The sequence below is a fragment of the Sceloporus occidentalis genome, unplaced genomic scaffold (assembly GCF_023333645.1).
Source record: "Sceloporus occidentalis isolate IW3139 unplaced genomic scaffold, rSceOcc1.0.p SCAF_450, whole genome shotgun sequence".
In the NCBI taxonomy this organism is placed as follows: domain Eukaryota; kingdom Metazoa; phylum Chordata; class Lepidosauria; order Squamata; family Phrynosomatidae; genus Sceloporus; species Sceloporus occidentalis.
Genome location: NW_028317430.1, coordinates 182,169 through 202,897, shown reverse-complemented (window position 1 = coordinate 202,897; position 20,729 = coordinate 182,169). Strand labels below are relative to the sequence as shown.

Below are 20,729 nucleotides of genomic sequence, written 5' to 3'. Positions count from 1 at the left end.
ACATGACAGTACACAGCATCACAGCAATAGTAAGGCACAAATGAGGTAGGCAGAGAGCACCACGATAAGAGCGACAATTTGTTGTTGCATTTTTAGCAATAATAAAAGTGTGGTTATTTTTTTTTCTTAAGGAGGTTTAATTTTCGGCCAAGTAAATCCCTGAATTTTCGGTTTTGGGCCAGAATTGTCATTTCGGTGCATGCCTTCAAAAAGGGAAATCAATATAAACAGGGTGTGTGTGGCTTGGGGTAATACACATGCCGGTAGGGGGCATCAACAATAGACAAGTGTGCTTGGGCATCACATTAACCAATACAAAAGTGGTGGGGGCATCAATACACAAGGGAGGGGGGTTAGTTGGGGCATAAATACACAAGGGTGTGGGAGTATAAATGCACAAAGGGGGCAATACACAAGGTTGTGTTGTAGGGGGAAGACAGTAATCAATACTAAAGGGGGACCTGGTTTGGGGCAAGTAATGACAAAGCAGTGTAGAAAATACATATTTTATGCTTCAGTGTGGCAAAGCCTGTCCTGGTGTGTGTGTGTTTGGGTGTTGGTGTGGCAGAGCTTGTCCTGGTGTGTGTGGGTGTTGGTGTGGCAGAGCCTGTCCTGGTGTGTGTGTCTGGGTGTTGGTGTGACAGAGCCTGTCCTGGTGTGTGTGTGTGTGTGTCTGGGTGTTGGTGTGGTAGAGCCTGTCCTGGTGTGTGTGTCTGGGTGTTGGTGTGACAGAGCCTGTCCTGGTGTGTGTGTTTGGGTGTTGGTGTGGCAGAGCCTGTCCAGGTGTGTGTGTTTGGGTGTTGGTGTGGCAGAGCCTGTCCTGGTGTGTGTGTTTGGGTGTTGGTGTGGCAGAGCCTGTCCTGGTGTGCGTGTCTGGGTGTTGGTGTGGCAGAGCCTGTCCTGGTGTGTGTGTGTGGGTGTTGGTGTGGCAGAGCCTGTCCTGGTGTGTGTGTGTGGGTGTTGGTGTGGCAGAGCCTGTCCAGGTGTGTGTGTGTGTTTGGGTGTTGGTGTGGCAGAGCCTGTCCTGGTGTGTGTGTCTGGGTGTTGGTGTGGCAGAGCCTGTCCTGGTGTGTGTGTTTGGGTGTTGGTGTGGCAGAGCCTGTCCTGGTGTGCGTGTCTGGGTGTTGGTGTGGCAGAGCCGTTCCTGGTGTGTGTGTTTGGGTGTTGGTGTGGCAGAGCCTGTCCTGGTGTGTGTTTGGGTGTCGGTGTGGCAGAGCCTGTCCTGGTGTGTGTGTCTGGGTGTTGGTGTGTGCACTGTACTTACTCTAGTAATTGACTTATTTAATGTTTACTTATCCAGAGATAAAATACCCTCCTGAATTTGTAGTCACTTCAGAGGACAAAACTTTCTTGAAAAAGTAAAGGTTTTGTGTTATTTTCTCTTATTTCAATCTGCATATTTTATCACAAAGGATTAATCGCAGAAACTTGAATGGTGGTTGGGATCTTCAGAGTGAAACCCAATTAAGTTGTAAGAACTGATTTAGTCTTTCCCCTATAAGAGAGGACCTTTTTACATAAACATAGCGCAGACCACTTTGCACCATGGACTGTGTGCATTTAAAAAAAAATCTGGAACGCGGAATTCATTGGATGATGCAGCGCTAGAACAGTTGGGGTTGATAATATATCCGGGGCAGTGGCGACTCTAGAAACAATATATAGGGGGGGCACACAAGATACCACAGTCAAACTGGGGGGGCATTCATAATTTCCACCATTAAATCATACCACTGAGAAAATATATATATATATATATTGCCAAAAGTAATGTGCTATGGAATGATACTTTTGTTATTGGACTAACATAATACTCGGTCATTCAACATGGGAAGCCTGAAGCCACAATGTAGTAAATCATAAATATTATAGCGTAAATAACACAACTTTTCCACTAAATGATTTCAGGGCCTTGAATGTTTTGTCCCCTGAAGTCACTACAACTTCAGGAGGGCATTTTATCTCTGGATAAGTATAAATTAAATAATTCCAACTGCCAGGAAACAGATAACCAAACACACACACATATAAACAGATAATCATTTATCATTTATCACAGATAAAGAGCGGGGTGCCGTTCGAAACGCGTTCAGATTTTCGGTCTCCTGTGCACATAGGTGCAGTGAGGTGTGAACTATGCTTTTTAATATTGAAGTTAAATAAAGTGGGAAGTTTTTTCATTCAAGTGCTGGATCGACCCCTTTTTTTTTTTTCTTTGTATATATCAAATCAACAGAATCAGACATACAAATCCTGTATTTGCAGGTATACAATAACAATATATAAAATGTAGCATTGCAGGTATAGATCAAATAAATACATGGAAACAGCATTGCAGGTATTACCGTATTTGCTCGATTATAAGACAACCCTGATTATAAGACGACCCCCCCCCCCCAAAATCTGAATATTAATTTAGGAAAAAAAGAAAAAGCCTGAATATAAGACGACCCTATAGGAAAAAAGTTTCCTATAGTAAATGTTAATTCATGTAAACTATTTTTTTTAATAAAAGCTATGATTGAGAAAAATATTTTGTTTTTAATTCCTTTTATTTTCCAACCTGCCCCCAGTTATGCACATCTGCCCCCAGGCTTGTCACTCTGCCCCATAAATGCCTTAAACCCCTATATGCCACTGGGCCCCATGATATGCCTTTTAACCCTCTAAATGCCACTGGCCCCCATGATATACCTTTTAACCCTCTAAATGCCACTGGGCCCCATGATATGCCTTTTAACCCTCTATATGCCACTGTGCCCCATTATATGCCTTTTGACCCCCTATATGCCACTCTGCCTCTGCCTCCAGATATGCCTTATACCCCTATATGCCACTCTGGCATTTAGGGGTTAAAAGGCATATTATGGGGCAGAGTGGCATATAGGGAGGTATTAGGCATTTCAGGAGGCAGAGTGGCGTATAGAGGGTTAAAAGGCATTTCTGGAGGCAGAGTGGCATTAAGGGGGTTAAAAGGCATTTCATAGAGCACTCTGCCTACAGAAATGCCTTATGCCCCCCATTTAACACCCCCCCCGCCCCAAAAACAAAAACTTACCGGTGCTTCTGACTTCCGGTGTGTTGTCCGGGCAGCGTGTAGACTTCCGCTGCAGGCGGAAGGAGGTGCGGCTAGCAGGGGGGGTTGTCTGCGTCCATTGCGCAGACCTTCCCCGGCTGTCAGAGAGAATTCCCCAGTGAGTGCCATCTTTGCCCTTCCACAATTACACATCTATGATACACACATACTCATTAACTCATGGTCTCCCTCATTCAGACTGTTCATCCACATATTAACTCATGCTCTCCCTAATTCAGACAATTCATCCACATATTAACGCATGCTCTCCCTCATTCAGACAATTCATTCACACATTAATGCATACTCTCACGCATTCACACAATGCATCCACACATTAATTCATACTCACTCATTAACATGTACCCCCTCTCCCTCCCTTATCACTTTCTACCCCTTCTGCCTCCCTTATCACATTCTACCCCTTCTGCCTCCCTTATCACTTTCTACCCCTTCTGCCTCCCTTATCACTTTCTACCCCTTCTCCCTCCCTTATCACATTCTACCCCTTCTCCCTCCCTTATCACTTTCTAACCCCTCTCCCTCCTCTTTCCCTACTCACCCCCTTTGTATTTCACTCACCTTTAAAGTCCTGCGGCGGGAGAACGAGGCTTCTGTCTTCACTCCTGAGCGCCGGATATGATGTCATATACCGGCGCTCAGTATGAAACGCCGGCACTGCGGCGGAGGTAGAGGCCTCGTGGAGGAGAGTGAGGGGGGCCGAGCGGTTGCGGTCTCTCCTCCGAGTCCAAAAAAAAAAAAAAAAAGCGTTTCAGGCTGCCCAGGACTTAAAGTCCCATTGCGGGACTGTCCTGGGCAATCCGCTGGATGGTTCCAAATTCGGCGGGGGGGGGGCAACAGGGGGGGCAAGGAATAACCTAGGGGGGGAAATTGCCCCCCCTTGCCCCCCTGTAGCGACGCCACTGATCCGGGGCGAGGTATTATTGGACCACGCGGCGCTGGAACAGTTGGGGTTAATGATGTATCCGGGGGGAGGTATCATTGGACCACGCGGCGCTGGAACAGTTGGGGTTAATGATGTATCCGGGGGGAGGTATCATTGGACCACGCGGCGCTGGAACAGTTGGGGTTAATGATGTATCCGGGGGGAGGTATTATTGGACGACGCAGCGCTAGAATAGTTGTGATTTTATTAATAGCCAAAAATGTCTTATAAGAATATGGTGAAGAATAATGCGATCGCTGTTTTGTTCTACTGAATAAAATGGAACTTTTTCATCTAAAAATGTTCGGAGTAGCAAATGTTTTGATTCCGTTATATTTAATGCATTTCATTTATTAGGGCCGTTTAACACTTTGCTTTCTGGCATTTTCATACAAATAATGCGATAAAAGAATGTTTTATAGTTATTTGTATGGTAAATAGTGTGACTCAGGTGTGTATAAGGGGTGCGTGTGGGTATAAGAGCGCGACCGCCAGATAAACTATACGGGGCCGCTCACCAAATGTTTCCAGGGCTGCTTTTCAGTCCCAGTCTGGCCCTGGAAGCATCTCTTGTTTTGCCCCCCTTCCCGGTGCAGATTTCTCAGTTATACAACCAACCACACCCCTCCCCCCCAGCCGAGAGTAAGAGGCGCTTCTTCACCCTGGACATTCAACTACGGAAGCCTGCGCTGACGAGTCACCCTGCCTCTCCCCCCCATCTATTAAAGTTACCCTGCTGAGGAATTTCCCAGTAATTGCCCCGTGGTCAGTGTGGGATGAGGAGTTATATCTTGGATCACCGCTGGAGAACCCTTCCTGGAGATACCCCCTTCTTTGCACACCGGGGTTTATTTACTAAACGGAGAGCTGACAGGAGCATTGTGGTTTCAGCTCGTCTTTAATATACATTATTAAGCAAACCTGTTTATTCACAATAAGTCATTAATTACCACCTCCGCTTGGATACCTTTCATGACTCCACTACCGGCTTCCCTAAGGTTGTAACCCCCATGTGGGGCTTTAAACAATATTCTCGTTGCAGTGCAGAATACGGCGCGGTGCGGCAGGCGGCACAGGTATCGGTTTAGATGAGAGACGCGCTTTCCTGTAAAGTTACCCCGCTTTACCCTAAAGGAGGGAGACGCATCGCTCAGGGACTGCCTCTTTAATCACAGGATTTACACTCTGTACAGTTCACGGGAGGCGACGGAGGCCAAGCTTGGAGGTCTGACCAGCCCCCCCGGGTCCGTGACAAGGCACAAGGTGGATGCGTCCGGGTCTCGTGCCGGATGTGGCGTCACCGGGTCGTCCTCGTGCGGGACTCCGGCTCAGGCACTTATAAAGTTCTGTAGGGAGCCGCGCGGGCGGTGAGCGCGCCTCGGCCTCTTACGTCCCTCCTTTGCCGCTGTTCTGTAGGGATAAGCTCTGCAGCGCTGCGTTGCTGATCGTGCCATACGCCTGCGTGTAACTCTGGAGAGACGCTTTGGGGTCGCCGGCGGCTCCCACGTTGGCCGTGACCTGGAACATCTTCCTGCTACATTTCTGAGCAGAACGCAGATCGCGAGGCTGGGGTACGGGAGTGCGCACGTTCTACGAAGAAAGACACATTTAGTGAGGAAGGCCCCATTCCTGTAATAAATAGGGGATATCGGGCGCAGCCCGGCAGGCGGGAGACACGTCGGCTGCTATACGGGACAGCCGCATATATAAAGACTAATGCCCCCATGGCACACTTTGGCCGAATCTCTCGGCATTGCGTGTGTAGAGAAAGCTCCGTCTCGCCCATCAGGAGATCACAGGCGGGTTTTCTTTTTGACACAGAGGGGGTCTCGCGTGTGGATGCCGTAGAATGCACAGCACAGCCTGCCCCCTCCCCCGACACACACACACACTGATGACCCCCCCCCCCCCCCCCGGCTGCACTCACCAGCCTGGCGCTGACAGCTGCCACACTCACTGCTCCCATGGGGGCCGCGTCCTTCCGAGTCAGAGGGCTGTTTGACGCTGCGGCCCGAGCCTGTTGCGTGAGGGATAAAGAGCGGGTTCTGGTAACGGGGGCGGTGCGTCCTCGCGGCTCAGTGCCCTTCCCTGCCTGGAGGAAGGGATAAACAGGCATCGGTTATACTCGGCACTAGTGATGTCCGGATCATGAACGAATCGTTCATTTGATCCGGTTCTTTTTAGTGATCCGGATGAGTCGGTTCACTAGACTGAACGATTCGTTTGTAGCGGTTCAGTCTGTGAATCATGCAGCTGTAACCTGATCCTAGAGCTGTGAGTCATCTGCAGAGCACTCTGGGGTCAGGTTACAGCTCATTAATTCACACAGGAACGATGACTCATAGAGTCAGAGAGTCGTTCGAAGAGTCGAATGATCCGAAGAGTCGAATGATCCGAAGAGTCGAATGAACCGAAGAGTCGAATGAACCGAAGAGTCGAATGATCCGAAGAGTCGAATGATTCGGATCTTACAAGGATCCGAATCTTACAGAGATTCGAATCATTCAGAGAATATCACTGATACCATACTTTTATAAATAAATACATTAATAATGTTCACACTGCCCCCAGGATTTAGATTCCCCTGAGTTTGCCCCCCCTTTACCTATAACTGCACCTACAGTTAACTTTATTAAATTAATTAAATTAACCCTCAGTCATCAGCATAAAATTAACCCTTATACCCCATCAACCATAACTGCCCCTGAAATTAACCGTAAAGATCCCATTAACCATAACGGCCCCTGAAATTAACCCTAAAGACCCCATTAACCATAACGGCCCCTGAAATTAACCCTAAATACTCCATTAACCATAACTGCCCCTAAATTAATTGCATGTACTCCAGATAAATTACCTAATAAATTGGTATGGTTGATGGGGTCTTTAGTGTTAATTTGGGGGCAGTTATGCTTAATGGGGTGTTTAGGGTTAATTTGGGGGCAGTTATGCTTAATGGGTCTTTAGTGTTAATTTAGGGGCAGTTATGCTTAATGAGGTGTTTAGGGTTAATTTGGGGGCAGTTATGCTTAATGGGGTCTTTAGTGTTAATTTAGGGGCATTTATGCTTAATGAGGTGTTTAGGGTTAATTTGGGGGCAGTTATGCTTAATGGGGTGTTTAGGGTTAATTTGGGGGCAGTTATTCAACCAACAGGGGTCTTTAGTGTTAATTTGGGGGCAGTTATGCTTAATGGGGTCTTTAGTGTTAATTTAGGGGCAGTTATGCTTAATGGGGTGTTTAGGGTTAATTTGGGGGCAGTTATGGTTAATGGGGTGTTAAGGGTTAATTTTAGGGGCAGTCATGGTTGATGGGGTGTTAAGGGTTAATTTTAGGGCAGTCATGGTTGATGGGGTGTTTAGGGTTAATTTAATGGTGAGGGTTAATTTAATTAATTTAATAAAGTTAGCTTAAGGTGCAGTTGCAGGTAAAGGGGAATGTAAATCCTGGGGGCAGTGATTATTAATGTATTATTTATAACAGTATGGTGACATTCTCTGAATGATTAGAATGTCAATGAAGGCAGAGAGTCGTTTAAAGATCCGGATCTTACAATGATCCGGATCTTACAATGATCCGGATCACTGTAAGATTCGGATCCCTGTAAGATCCGAATCTTTGAACGACTCTCTGCCTTCATTGACATCACTGGAGGCAGGGGGGAGGATTCATAATGAAAGGGGCGGGGCCAATCGTTAGTGTGCCTGCACGGAGTTACTGGAAAACAGTAACTCCGTGCAGACGCACTGAGTGATCCGAAGATCCGGATCATGAATCGGATCATTTCAGTGAACGAATCGAAATGATCCGATTCACTTTAATGATCCGAACTTCCCATCACTACTCGGCACTGTATGCATTGCATCTGGTAGGCAGAGACAGCCCCATGACCCTCGGTAACCCAGATAATAAATACATTGTAGCTGCTCAGGTACCTGAGACACCCACCCCCCATACAGACAGTATACTTACCCCCTGGGCTGCACTGATATCTGCCCCTGGCTGAGAGGCCGCCGGCTGTTCTTGGTTGCTTTGGCGCCCAGGCTTTTTGTTATGGTGGAGACCGGATGCATTCTGCAAACCTCGCCAGTCCCCTGAGCCAGCTACGCAGGGGGGGAATAATGGGCAAAATAAGAAGACAAAGCATGGATTAGACACCGGACGACATGCAAGGCCAGTAAAAGCGGGGCAGGGGGTCGTGCCGGCCGTCTCTGGGTACTCACCCTGCGCCGTGTGGTGCGTTATGGGGTTGTATGAGGGTGCTTTGGGTTTTAGACCGTTTCGTGAGCTGTCGGGTTTTGTGAGAGATGCAGGGCTGGGGTTTTGGGGGATGCCGTTACCCGGAGGCTCCTGATTCCTGCCCGCGGGAGCAGTCTGGGCTTTGCTGGACGGATCTGTGCCCTGCTCACGTGCGTTTTTGGCCTCCGCTGACTTATTGGCCGCGGAGCTGACGCTCTCTTTGAGAACCTGCCGCTTCTGTTTTCGCGTGATCACTTTCCTCTCCAGTATCATCTGTGGGAAGACAGCAGCGACTGCTCGTTTATAGCATGTTCTTTACGTGTCGTTCTCACAGTAAGTCATACATGATGCAGGACACGGAATCTTCTCATGTGGACACCGAGGCATAACCTGGAGATTCCTAACCCAACTCCAACCGTCAACCGCCCGGCAGCTTCTCTACTGCAGCCTGACAGCGGGGCTCATTTCCCAAAACCTGCCCTTCTCCCAACATCCTACCCGGCGACCCCCCCTTCCTGGTGGGGAATCCCTGTGGAGCGTTCAGGGGACGCAGAGCTTTGTGCCGTTTGGCAGAGGTCTCCCAAACGCAGCATCGCCAAGCTTAAGAACCAACGAGGAAGCCACAGCCCAGCAGCCATTGCTGACTGACAGACTAATTATTCTTCCTCAGCAGCCCTCTCGGCGGTCAGGCGCATCACTACCATAACAGCGGCCCCCTCGGCAGTCAGTCTTTACGGTGAATACCCGGGCGATGTTGCTCATTTACTTGGCAGCATTACCAGACGGATGGGGTAACCGCATGTGCAGATTCTTACCTCGTACAACTTGTTGCGATATTCAGCCACAGAAAGTTGGATATCATCATCCACGGGAAGAATGACATCATAATCCAGTGCCGGCTCGCGAACTGGAGAGTGAAACCTGAGTGAAGGGAACAGCAAGCGGAAGGACGGGTGAAAGAGGGAAGAAGTGCGGTGTAAATCCTACGCCTCCAGGCTCGGCTTATGGCAGGACCCAGGCCTAATTAATCCCTCTATCGTACAGGGGTAGCATGGTTCAGGGGTAAAGTGCCCCCGCGTGCCCACCCATCCTGCCCCAGGGGTAAGCATTACCTTTTCACGTAAGGGTGCTGCAGCGCCTCCTCGGCCGTCAGCCTCTTGTCAGGGTTGAAGACCAGAAGTCTGTGGAGAAGATCCAGAGCTTCCGGGGGGCAGGCGGGTGGAAGCAGCTCCTGCAGAGACAGCCTGTGACTGGACACAGGACAGAGAGCTCAGCCTCCCGGCCACAGACATATATTCAGAGCGACGGATTATATGCTTACCGCGGGTTCACCCTGCCGATAACCGAGGCTCCGTACTCCGATTTTATAGCCAGGACGTCTAAGAAATGAGATGGGGGGGGTTACATAAATGACACAATGAATAAACACTGTGATATCATAGAGGTAAAGAGGCAGACTCAGCGGAGGACCTCAAACAAAAACCATACCAAGTGACACCAACCTTACAATAGCGAACTTCCTACCGGCCGCCGGCGCTCCCTACCGGCACGAGGGTCTGTCCCCCGCCCGGCCAGCCTGCAATCCCACCCCCCATCTCTGTGGCCCTTACACAGCTGGCCTCTGTTTCAGTAATAATCTCAGCTTCTGGCGGTCTGAAGTGCAGACCAAGAGCAATTTAATGCACAAACAGGACACCGTTACGGGGAGACGCCTCGGGTCCGGGTCCTACCTTCCTGAGACGGCGGGGAGATCACGGTCATGATCCTCTCGATTTGATTGATTGTGGAGGTCCCTGGGAAGAGAGGTTTACCCAGCAGCATCTCCCCCAGTATACAGCCGACGCTCCACATGTCCACCCCCTTCGTGTATCTGCGGAGGATGGAGATCATGCATGATCAGGACACGGAGTCACACCGCACACATCACGGCTACTAACGCTTAACATCGCTAACCAGAGAAGACAGATACCCCAGCGATACCGGCAGGAGGATCTCCTCCGCTTCTACCCCAGGCGCCTTCAGCAACGTTAATGAAAGACAGATCCCCAGTGATACCGGCAGGAGCATCTCCTCCGCTTCTACCCCCGGTGCCTTCAGCAACGTTAATGAAAGACAGATACCCCAGTGATACCGGCAGGAGCATCTCCTCCGCTTCTACCCCCGGTGCCTTCAGCAACGTTAATGAAAGACAGATACCCCAGTGATACCGGCAGGAGCATCTCCTCCGCTTCTACCCCCGGTGCCTTCAGCAACGTTAATGAAAGACAGATACCCCAGCGATACCGGCAGGAGCATCTCCTCTGCTTCTACCCCCGGTGCCTTCAGCAACGTTAATGAAAGACAGATACCCCAGTGATACCGGCAGGAGCATCTCCTCCGCTTCTACCCCCGGTGCCTTCAGCAACGTTAATGAAAGACAGATACCCCAGCGATACCGGCAGGAGCATCTCCTCTGCTTCTACCCCCGGTGCCTTCAGCAATGTTAATGAAAGACAGATACCCCAGCGATACCGGCAGGAGCATCTCCTCCGCTTCTACCCCCGGTGCATTCAGCAACATTAATGAAAGACAGATACCCCTGGTGCCTTCAGCAACGTTAATGAATGGCAACGGTCTACTGTTCACTTGTCCACATTGCGCATGCACAGTACCTGTGAGAGGCCAGCAGGATTTCAGGGGCCCGGTACCACCGTGTGGCGACGTATTCCGTAAGCGCCGGGTTCCCAGAGTCCTCTTGGATTTGATACAGAGAGCGAGCCAGGCCAAAGTCACACAGCTTCACCAGACAGTCGGCATCCAGCAGTATGTTAGACGGCTATTAAACGGAAAGGAGAGGAGAACGTCTCGTGTGCGTGGAGACAGATGCACCGGGCGCCAACACAGACACGACAAACTAAACGCCTTGCCGGTAAAGCGAGGGCGCTGGGTGCTTCGTCTTACCCCAACTGTCACGGACGCTAATGAGTTAACGTTCAGAGACAGAGCGGGCCGGGGACAGGCAAGCATTTAATGAGGATTTAATGACGCGCAGCCGGACCCTCACCTTCTGGTCGCGGTGGATGACGTTGCCCGAGTGGATGAATTTGGTGGCCTTGAGGAGCTGGTACAGGATGTACCGCATGTGGATGTCCTTCAGCAGATTCCCCTTCTTGATGACGGCGTGAAGGTCCGTCTCTGAAAGACAGTTTAATCGGTTAGCGGGCGCTGCCGGCAGGGAGGCACCGGCAATGGTCTGCTTTGACTTTGCAACATATTCTTAGCTATGGATCCCGCGATGCCCGTTACCCTTATTCACAAACACCAGCGTTGCCGGTCATATATGTTTTATATACTTCTCTCTCAAACCAATACCACCAATTGATATGCGTGGATAATAATCCGCTCTGCGTTGTGTATTAATGATAAATGTAATACCCGTGTTACCTCCTCCAAGAACTAACATATAACCGTATCCCCCTTTCCAGATAATATATACCGTATTGGCTCGGATATAGGCCGCCCCCGTATATAGGCCGCACCCTAAAAGTTTGGTGCTTTTTTAACCCCTTCGAGACAAAGGCTGATTTTACTTTTTGTACCCTTTGTGACAATGGCCTTTTTAACATTTCTGCGCTGCTTGTGTTTAGCTGTAATTTTCTTCTTTCCCGTTTACTGAACCCACACACATTAGATATTGTTTTTTTCAGGACAAGAAGGGCTTTCTTTAGATGACATTGTTTCAAAGCCATTTTTTCCAAATCTGGTAATTCTTCCCCCCATGTGCCATTTCGGGTATCTTTGAACCCGGCCAATGCAATTTACCCCATCAAGTCATATATTTTTGAAAACTAGACAGCCCAGGGTATTCCAAATGCTAGTATTTTAACTCTTTCCATGCACCATATCTACCACCAGTCTTTGTCAAACTTTATGGTAGTCATTTTTTTGCATTTGTTTTGTCATACACATTTTACTTCAGGTATGAATTAAAATGTTCTAGTTTATGTCACTATCACAAAACACCCCAATATGTGTTCAGCAACATCTCCTGAGCGCAGCGATACCCCACATGAATGATTTTGCCTGGCTGTTTGGGGGCAAAAGGGCCACATTTGGGGCATGCGCATTTTTCAATGTTGAACTTTGGCATTTGGGGATCCACTGCCCATGCCCTATTTGGTACATCTTTGAGCCGGGCCATTTCAGTGTGCCCAATAAACCCATATATTTTTGAAAACTAGACACCCCAGGGTATTTCAAATGCTAGTATTTTAACTCTTTCCATGCACCATATCTACCACCAGTCTTTGTCAAACTTTGTGGTAGTCATTTTTTTGCATTTGGTTTTCCACACACATTTTAATTCAGGTATGAATTAAAATGTTCTCGTATATGTCACTATCACAAAACACCCCAATATGTGTTCAGCAACATCTCCTGAGTACAGCGATACCTCACATGAATGATTTTGCCTGGCTGTTTTGGGGCAAAAGGGCCACATTTGGGGCATGCGCTTTTTTCAATGTTGAACTTTGGCATTTGGGATCCACTGCCCATGCCCTATTTGGTACATCTTTGAGCCAGGCCATTTCAGTGTGCCCAACAAAACCATATATTTTTCAAAACTAGACACCACAGGGTATTTTAAATGCTGGTATTTTAACTCTTTGCATGCACATATTTTACCACCAGCATTTTTTCAAAGTTTGCAGCAATATTTTTGTGTGTGTATTTTTCCCACACACACCTACTTTATGTATGAATTTACAGCTCCTGGTATATGCCGCTGTCACACGACACCCCATAATGTGTTCAGCAACATCTCCTGAGTGCAGTGATACCCCACATGCATGGGTGTGTCATTTTTGGGGGGAACTAAAAGGCCACATTTGGTACGTGTGCATTTTTCTAATTGGAAATTAGATGTGTGGCCATCCTTCCCCCCGTGTTAATTGGGACGTTGTTGAACCTGGCCCATTCAATTTACCCCATCAAATCATACATTTTTTAAAAGTAGACACCCCACGGGCATTTAATATGCCAGTATTTTAACTCTTTCCATGCGAGAATTGTTTTAAGCTAATATGCTAATTTTAGGACTTGCTCACAAAAATATATTTTTTATATATATATATATATATTTTTTTTATTTTTTTTTAAAAAAAATTAACATTTTTTTTCAACTTGGAGGTTCCCCTGATAGTGACATCAGTGGGAAATGATTTTTACATTTTACTGTTTTTTTACTATTTTTTTCTAATTATTATTAATTTTATTTTATTTTTTAATTTATTTTTACTAATCACACTGTGATTAGAAAGCTGGGCTCCATTGACTTGCATGGTGAATGCAGTACCTGTATTCAACCTGCAAGTGGAGCCAAAGTTCTCTAGATGGTCTGGACTATCTAGCGAACTTTTAAAATTTGTGGTTCCTGTTACAGGACGGCGGCCATCTTCCTTGATGGCGAAGATTGCCGGCAGCTGCGGCTGTGACACAGCCCATCAAAAGGTTAGTGTGTGGTGTCGCTGGATGCCTCCTGATCGAGGCATTCCAGCGACACCATTTAAGTTTAGGAGGCGATCGTCGATCGCCTCCTAAACGCTTTTAAAACGGGCGTCCGCCGCCATACAAAGTATGGCGGATGTTGACGCCCCGTGGAGGGGCCAGAGATGGCCCCTTCGTGCCGATCGCGGCGTTGCTGAATGCCTCGAGGTCGAGGCATTCAGCAACGCTTTTTGGGTGCAGAAAGCGATAGTAGATCGCTTTCTGCACCCGTTTAAAGACGTGCCGGTCCTGGCACGTCAATTGTCGTAAAGCACATGCTTTTCCGTGCCGTGCCAGGACCGGCAATTGTCATTAAGGGGTTAAAGAAAGTTTTTTTCTTTAAAAAAGCACCAAAAAAACATGCTGCCACTCTGTCTCCCCCCCCCCCCCGAGATATGCTACCACTGTCCTCCCCCCCCCCCCGAGATATGCTGCCACTGTCCTCCCTGCCCGAGATATGCTGCCACTGTCCTCCTCCCCCCCGAGATATGCTGCCACTGTCCTCCCTGCCCGAGATATGCTACCACTGTCCTCCCTCCCCGAGATATGCTACCACTGTCCCCCCCCCCCCCAGATATGCTGCCACTGTCCTCCTCCCCCCCGAGATATGCTGCCACTGTCCTCCCCCCGAGATATGCTACCACTGTCCCCCCCCCCCCGAGATATGCTGCCACTGTCCCCCCCCCCGAGATATGCTACCACTGTCCTCCCCCCCGAGATATGCTACCACTGCCCCCCCCCCGAGATATGCTGCCACTGTCCTCCTCCCCCCCCCGAGATATGCTGCCACTGTCCTCCTCCCCCCCGAGATATGCTACCACTGTCCTCCCTCCCCGAGATATGCTGCCACTGTCCTCCCTGCCCGAGATATGCTACCACTGTCCTCCCTCCCCGAGATATGCTACCACTGTCCTCCCCCCCCGAGATATGCTGCCACTGTCCTCCTCCCCCCCCGAGATATGCTGCCACTGTCCTCCTCCCCCCCGAGATATGCTGCCACTGTCCTCCTCCCCCCGAGATATGCTACCACTGTCCTCCCCCCCCGAGATATGCTACCACTGTCCTCCCCCCCCGAGATATGCTACCACTGTCCTCCCCCCCCGAGATATGCTACCACTGTCCTCCCCCCCCGAGATATGCTGCCACTGTCCTCCTCCCCCCCGAGATATGCTGCCACTGTCCTCCTCCCCCCGAGATATGCTACCACTGTCCTCCCCCCCCGAGATATGCTACCACTGTCCTCCCCCCCCGAGATATGCTACCACTGTCCTCCCCCCCCGAGATATGCTGCCACTGTCCTCCCCCCCTGAGATATGCTACCACTGTCCTCCCCCCCCCGAGATATGCTACCACTGTCCTCCCCCCCCGAGATATGCTGCCACTGTCCCCCCCCCCCCGAGATATGCTGCCACTGTCCTCCCCCCCCCGAGATATGCTACCACTGTCCTCCCCCCCCCCGAGATATGCTACCACTGTCCTCCCCCCCCCCTCCCGAGATATGCTGCCACTGTCCTCCTCCCTCCCCGAGATATGCTGCCACTGTCCTCTGCCCCCCCCCCCCCGACTTACCGGAGCAGACTCCCGGGTGTCTTGCGGGGCCGGCGGGGGACATCTACGCAATAAGCGTCGGGGACGGTCCGCACGATGCGCTTAGACAACCTCCCGTGCCGGCACCCCCCCCCCGTGGGAAGTGCTGGCAGGGGAGGCTGTCTGAGCATATCGGGGAGTAGGATGCAGGTCCCCTGCACCGCTGCGGGGGATCTGTATCCTAACCCCGCTGCCTGTCGGGCGCTAGACCCCGAATATAGGCCGCACCCCCACTTTAAAGACTTAAAGTGGGGGGAAAAAGTGCGGCCTATATTCGAGCCAATACGGTATGTCTAGTTTACTAAGGTTTTCTACCTGATATTACAATAAAACAGCCAACCCAAGATTCTTACCAGAGAGAGAGCTTTAATTAGAATCTACCCAGATTAATGTTACAGCAAAGACAAAACCAGAGTTACAGTGATATACAGATGACAATCATTCATACCACTCACGAACATCCCATCTATCTAATATCTGCTGCTAAATGTGTATGCTGCGTGGGTGATGTGCCAAGGGTGAGACTCACCAATCCAGTCTTTTTCTATGCGTTTCTACAATGTCTTTTTAAGGGATTTCTCTATTGATGTGTAAATGAGATCCCTGTCCTGTGTTCCCAAGACCCCACCGTGTGATGTTATTGACTTGCTATGTTTCCCATGCCTATCTCCAGGTGATGCATTTCCTTCCTTCTCTACATAGTGTATAGGTGTGATATCTATATCTTACAGCTGTCCTTCCTGTTACTTCCCCCCTAAGTGGCTTGCAGCTATCACACATACATATATACACACATAAACTTAATCAAGCACATATTACAAATATACATACTTTGTATTTACCCCAACAATATATTACCCACGATTCCCAAGTGTGTGATCCGCTCACACATACCCCTGTGCAGACATACCCCAATTACCCCAGCCACTCCCATCATCCTGTGCAGACATACCCCAATTACCCCGGCCACTCCCATCATCCTGTGCAGACATACCCCAATTACCCCAGCCACTCCCATCATCCTGTAAGGGTGCAGACGTACCCCAATTACCCCGGCCACTCCCATCATCCTATAAGGGTGCAGACATACCCCAATTACCCCGAGCAGTCCGAACTTACCCATGTACTCAAACACCAGGTAAATGTCCTTGTCGTTTTGGGCTCGGATCACATTCAGCAGTTTGATAATGTTTGGATGTTCTCCAAATTCCTGCAGAAAAGCAACAGATCCTGAAGTGCTGCAGGGGCACATGGAGCAGACAGGCAGCCTGCGTATTGTGGGACAGGATGGACACTGGGTATAGAGGGGGCCATAGGCAGCCTGTGTATTGTGGGGCAGGATGGGGACTGGGTATAGAGGGGCGATAGGTAGCCTGTGTATTGTGGGGCAGGATGGGGACTGGTTATAGAGGGGGCCATAGGCAGCCTGTGTATTGTGGGGCAGGATGGGGACTGGGTATAGAGGGGCGACAGGCAGCCTACGTTTTGGGTGTTGTGGGTTAGGATGGGCACTGGGTATAGAGGGGCGATAGGCAGCCTGTGTATCGTGGGGCAGGATGGACACTGGGTATAGAGGGGCGATAGGTAGCCTGTGTATTGTGGGGCAGGATGGGGACTGAGTATAGAGGGGGCCATAGGCAGCCTGTGTATCGTGGGGCAGGATGGACACTGGGTATAGAGGGGCGATAGGCAGCCTGTGTATTGTGGGGCAGGATGGGGACTGGGTATAGAGGGGCGATAGGCAGCCTGTGTATTGTGGGGCAGGATGGGGACTGGGTATAGAGGGGCGATAGGCAGCCTGTGTATTGTGGGGCAGGATGGGGACTGAGTATAGAGGGGGCCATAGGCAGCCTGTGTATTGTGGGGCAGGATGGGGACTGGGTATAGAGGGGGCCATAGGCAGCCTGTGTATTGTGGGGCAGTAACGGGCACCGGGTATAGAGGGGCGATAGGCAGCCTGTGTATTGTGGGGCAGGATGGGGACTGGGTATAGAGGGGGCCATGGGCAGCCTGTGTATTGTGGGGCAGCAACGGGCACCGGGTATAGAGGGGCGATAGGCAGCCTGTGTATTGCGGGGCAGGATGGGGACTGAGTATAGAGGGGGCCATAGGCAGCCTGTGTATTGTGGGGCAGGATGGGGACTGGGTATAGAGGGGGCCATAGGCAGCCTGTGTATTGTGGGGCAGTAACGGGCACCGGGTATAGAGGGGCGATAGGCAGCCTGTGTATTGCGGGGCAGAAGAAACAGTAATTACCTGCCCAGGGAACACAGGGCATAGTGGTGTATTTGGTATGTTGTGGGGTGGGATAAATGTATTATTATTTTTTATTGTTTTGTATAGCGCCATCAAATTCCGTAGCGCTGGGGCATATGACTCAGGACACAAAGGGGCAGTTAGGCAGCCTGTGTATATGGGTTGGGGGTAATCCTCACATGTAAGACAGGGTGGTCTCTGATGGCAGAGTTATGACTACAGCACCCCTCTCACCTGCAGGAACATGATCTCCCGGAACGTCCTCTGTAAAGCAAGAGAAAGATGAGAAAGTTGAGCGCACCCAAAGGCTTGCACTCCAAATCAGCGTGTCATTCCTCGCAGCACACGGAGCAATACCGTCGCCCCTCCATTCTTTTTATACTCGAGTCTCCGTCTCACCCGGTAAACTACAGAGTGGCGGATGTGAAACCCTCTGCAGACCCTTTTGGGCTTCATCACGTGTGGGGGAGGCGATTACCTCCTACGCCGCTCTGGGGGAAGATTTGGGGTCAATGTCTCATTTTAACGTATTTAAAAGCCTCCGGGCAGCAGGGGGCGCTGTCACTCACACGAAGAGAGAAGAGGACCCGGCTCCCAGGAGCTTACAATCTAGTTGTTACATATATCTCTAGTCGGGTATATCGCACACAGGTTAGAGCGCTTCCAACCCTTAAGGGCCATTTGCAGAGACGCATTATCCCTCTGCTGTGACACTTCGCTGGAGTTAACCCTATAAGAAGAATCCCCATCACGCTCCTCCACCTCCCCACAGAAACACGATGGCTCCGAAGGGTTAAAGGGGGTCTCACCTGAGCATCTGTTCGGTTGCGAAAGGCATCAAAGATTTTTTTCACGGCCACAATTTCCCCCGTCTTGCGGTCGATGGCTTTCCAGACGATGCCGTATGCCTGCGGAGACAGCGAGAGTGGTCGGTGGCGCATGTTGTACTTCGGGCAGGTCCAGAGGGTCTTGAAGATGGAGAGGGAGGCTTTCCACTACTACTAATGAAGTACGAACACCTCATGCCCCATCGGTCTAGGGGCTCCTGTGCAACAGTACGAGGCAGTGTTGGGGTATGTGCATATCTGCTTTCAGGGTCACCTCTAGGCGTACTTTGCCTTAGATGCCCCCTGACCGGGGGAGAACCCGGCGACTGCACCCCAGTAGCTCAGAGGTCTAGGAAGCTTCCGACCTCTATGGCAGGGTGTCCCAGGGCCCATTCTAGGCGTCTGCTGGCGTGTGCCCTCCTCGCGTCCCGCCACACTTACCCCTTTCCCCAGACGCTTCTTAATATCATATTTCTGCGAGATGTGATCCTCCACCTCGGGGCCGCTCATGCTGCTGGTACCGTAGCAACCGTCTCAGGAACACATATCACGCGCTGTACACAACCAGACTGCAGCCTGTAACGAGGAGCACGAAGGATACGGTGTGACACCCAAAGGCTTGCTGACATCCACTAGATGGGACCTGTATCCTCCCTACCCCCTCCATACAGTAACCTGTATGCCCCCCCAGTGCAGTTACCTGTATCTTCTCCGCCCCTCGGTGCAGTTACCTGTATCTCCCCCCCCAGTGCAGTTACCTGTATCATCTCCCCCCCCCTCGGTGCAGTTACCTGTATCATCTCCCCCCCCCCTCGGTGCAGTTACCTGTATCTTCTCCCCCCCCCTCGGTGCTGCTACCTGTATCTCCCCCCCTCCCTCGGTGCAGTTACCTGTATCTCCCCCCCCTCCCTCGGTGCAGTTACCTGTATCTCCCCCCCCTCCCTCGGTGCAGTTACCTGTATCTCCCCCCCCCTCGGTGCAGTTACCTGTATCTCCCCCCCCCCTCGGTGCAGTTACCTGTATCTCCCCCCCCCTCGGTGCAGTTACCTGTATCTCCCCCCCCCTCGGTGCAGTTACCTGTATCTCCCCCCCCCTCGGTGCAGTTACCTGTATCTTCTCCCCCCCTCCCCCGGTGCAGTTACCTGTATCTTCTCCCCCCCCCGGTGCAGTTACCTGTATCTTCTCCCCCCCCCCGGTGCAGTTACCTGTATCTTCTCCCCCCCCCCCCGGTGCAGTTACCTGTATCTTCTCCCCCCCCCCCGGTGCAGTTACCTGTATCTTCTCCCCCCCCCCGGTGCAGTTACCTGTATCTTCTCCCTCCCCCCCCCCGGTGCAGTTACCTGTATCTTCTCCCTCCCCCCCCCCGGTGCAGTTACCTGTATCTTCTCCCTCCCCCCCCCCGGTGCAGTTACCTGTATCTTCTCCCTCCCCCCCCCCCCGGTGCAGTTACCTGTATCTTCTCCCTCCCCCCCCCCCCGGTGCAGTTACCTGTATCTTCTCCCTCCCCCCCCCCCCCCGGTGCAGTTACCTGTATCTTCTCCCTCCCCCCCCCCCCCGGTGCAGTTACCTGTATCTTCTCCCTCCCCCCCCCCCCCGGTGCAGTTACCTGTATCTTCTCCCTCCCCCCCCCCCCCGGTGCAGTTACCTGTATCTTCTCCCTCCCCCCCCCCCCCGGTGCAGTTACCTGTATCTTCTCCCTCCCCCCCCCCCCGGTGCAGTTACCTGTATCTTCTCCCTCCCCCCCCCCCCCGGTGCAGTTACCTGTATCTTCTCCCTCCCCCCCCCCCCGGTGCAGTTACCTGTATCTTCTCCCTCCCCCCCCCCCCCGGTGCAGTTACCTGTATCTTCTCCCTCCCCCCCCCCCCGGTGCAGTTACCTGTATCTTCTCCCTCCCCCCCCCCCCCGGTGCAGTTACCTGTATCTTCTCCCTCCCCCCCCCCCCCGGTGCAGTTACCTGTATCTTCTCCCCCCCCCCCCCCGGTGCAGTTACCTGTATCTTCTCCCCCCCCCCCCCGGTGCAGTTACCTGTATCTTCTCCCCCCCCCCCCCCGGTGCAGTTACCTGTATCTTCTCCCCCCCCCCCGGTGCAGTTACCTGTATCTTCTCCCCCCCCCCCGGTGCAGTTACCTGTATCTTCTCCCCCCTCCCTCGGTGCAGTTACCTGTATTTTCTCCCCCACCTCGGTGCAGTTACCTGTATCGTCTCCCCCCCCCTCGGTGCAGTTAGTTACCTGTATCTTTCCTCCCTTTTACCCCCCCGTTACACGCATCTCC

General features: G+C 51.2%; 1 protein-coding gene across 1 annotated transcript; it reads right to left on the bottom strand.

Annotated features, from left to right (window-relative positions):
* Positions 1 to 5,408: 5,408 nt before the first annotated feature.
* On the bottom strand, positions 5,409 to 18,966 carry LOC149271914 (mitogen-activated protein kinase 15-like). Its single transcript, XM_089507012.1, has 14 exons — positions 18,898 to 18,966; positions 18,439 to 18,537; positions 17,864 to 17,893; positions 16,493 to 16,583; positions 11,304 to 11,434; positions 10,912 to 11,075; positions 9,991 to 10,130; positions 9,582 to 9,639; positions 9,373 to 9,510; positions 9,076 to 9,181; positions 8,245 to 8,533; positions 7,994 to 8,124; positions 5,950 to 6,114; positions 5,409 to 5,612 (listed from the first exon to the last, which is right to left on the bottom strand). The coding sequence occupies exons 1-14, from the start codon at positions 18,964 to 18,966 to the stop codon at positions 5,409 to 5,411; spliced, it is 1,815 nt and encodes a 604-aa protein (XP_089363138.1).
* Positions 18,967 to 20,729: the final 1,763 nt, after the last annotated feature.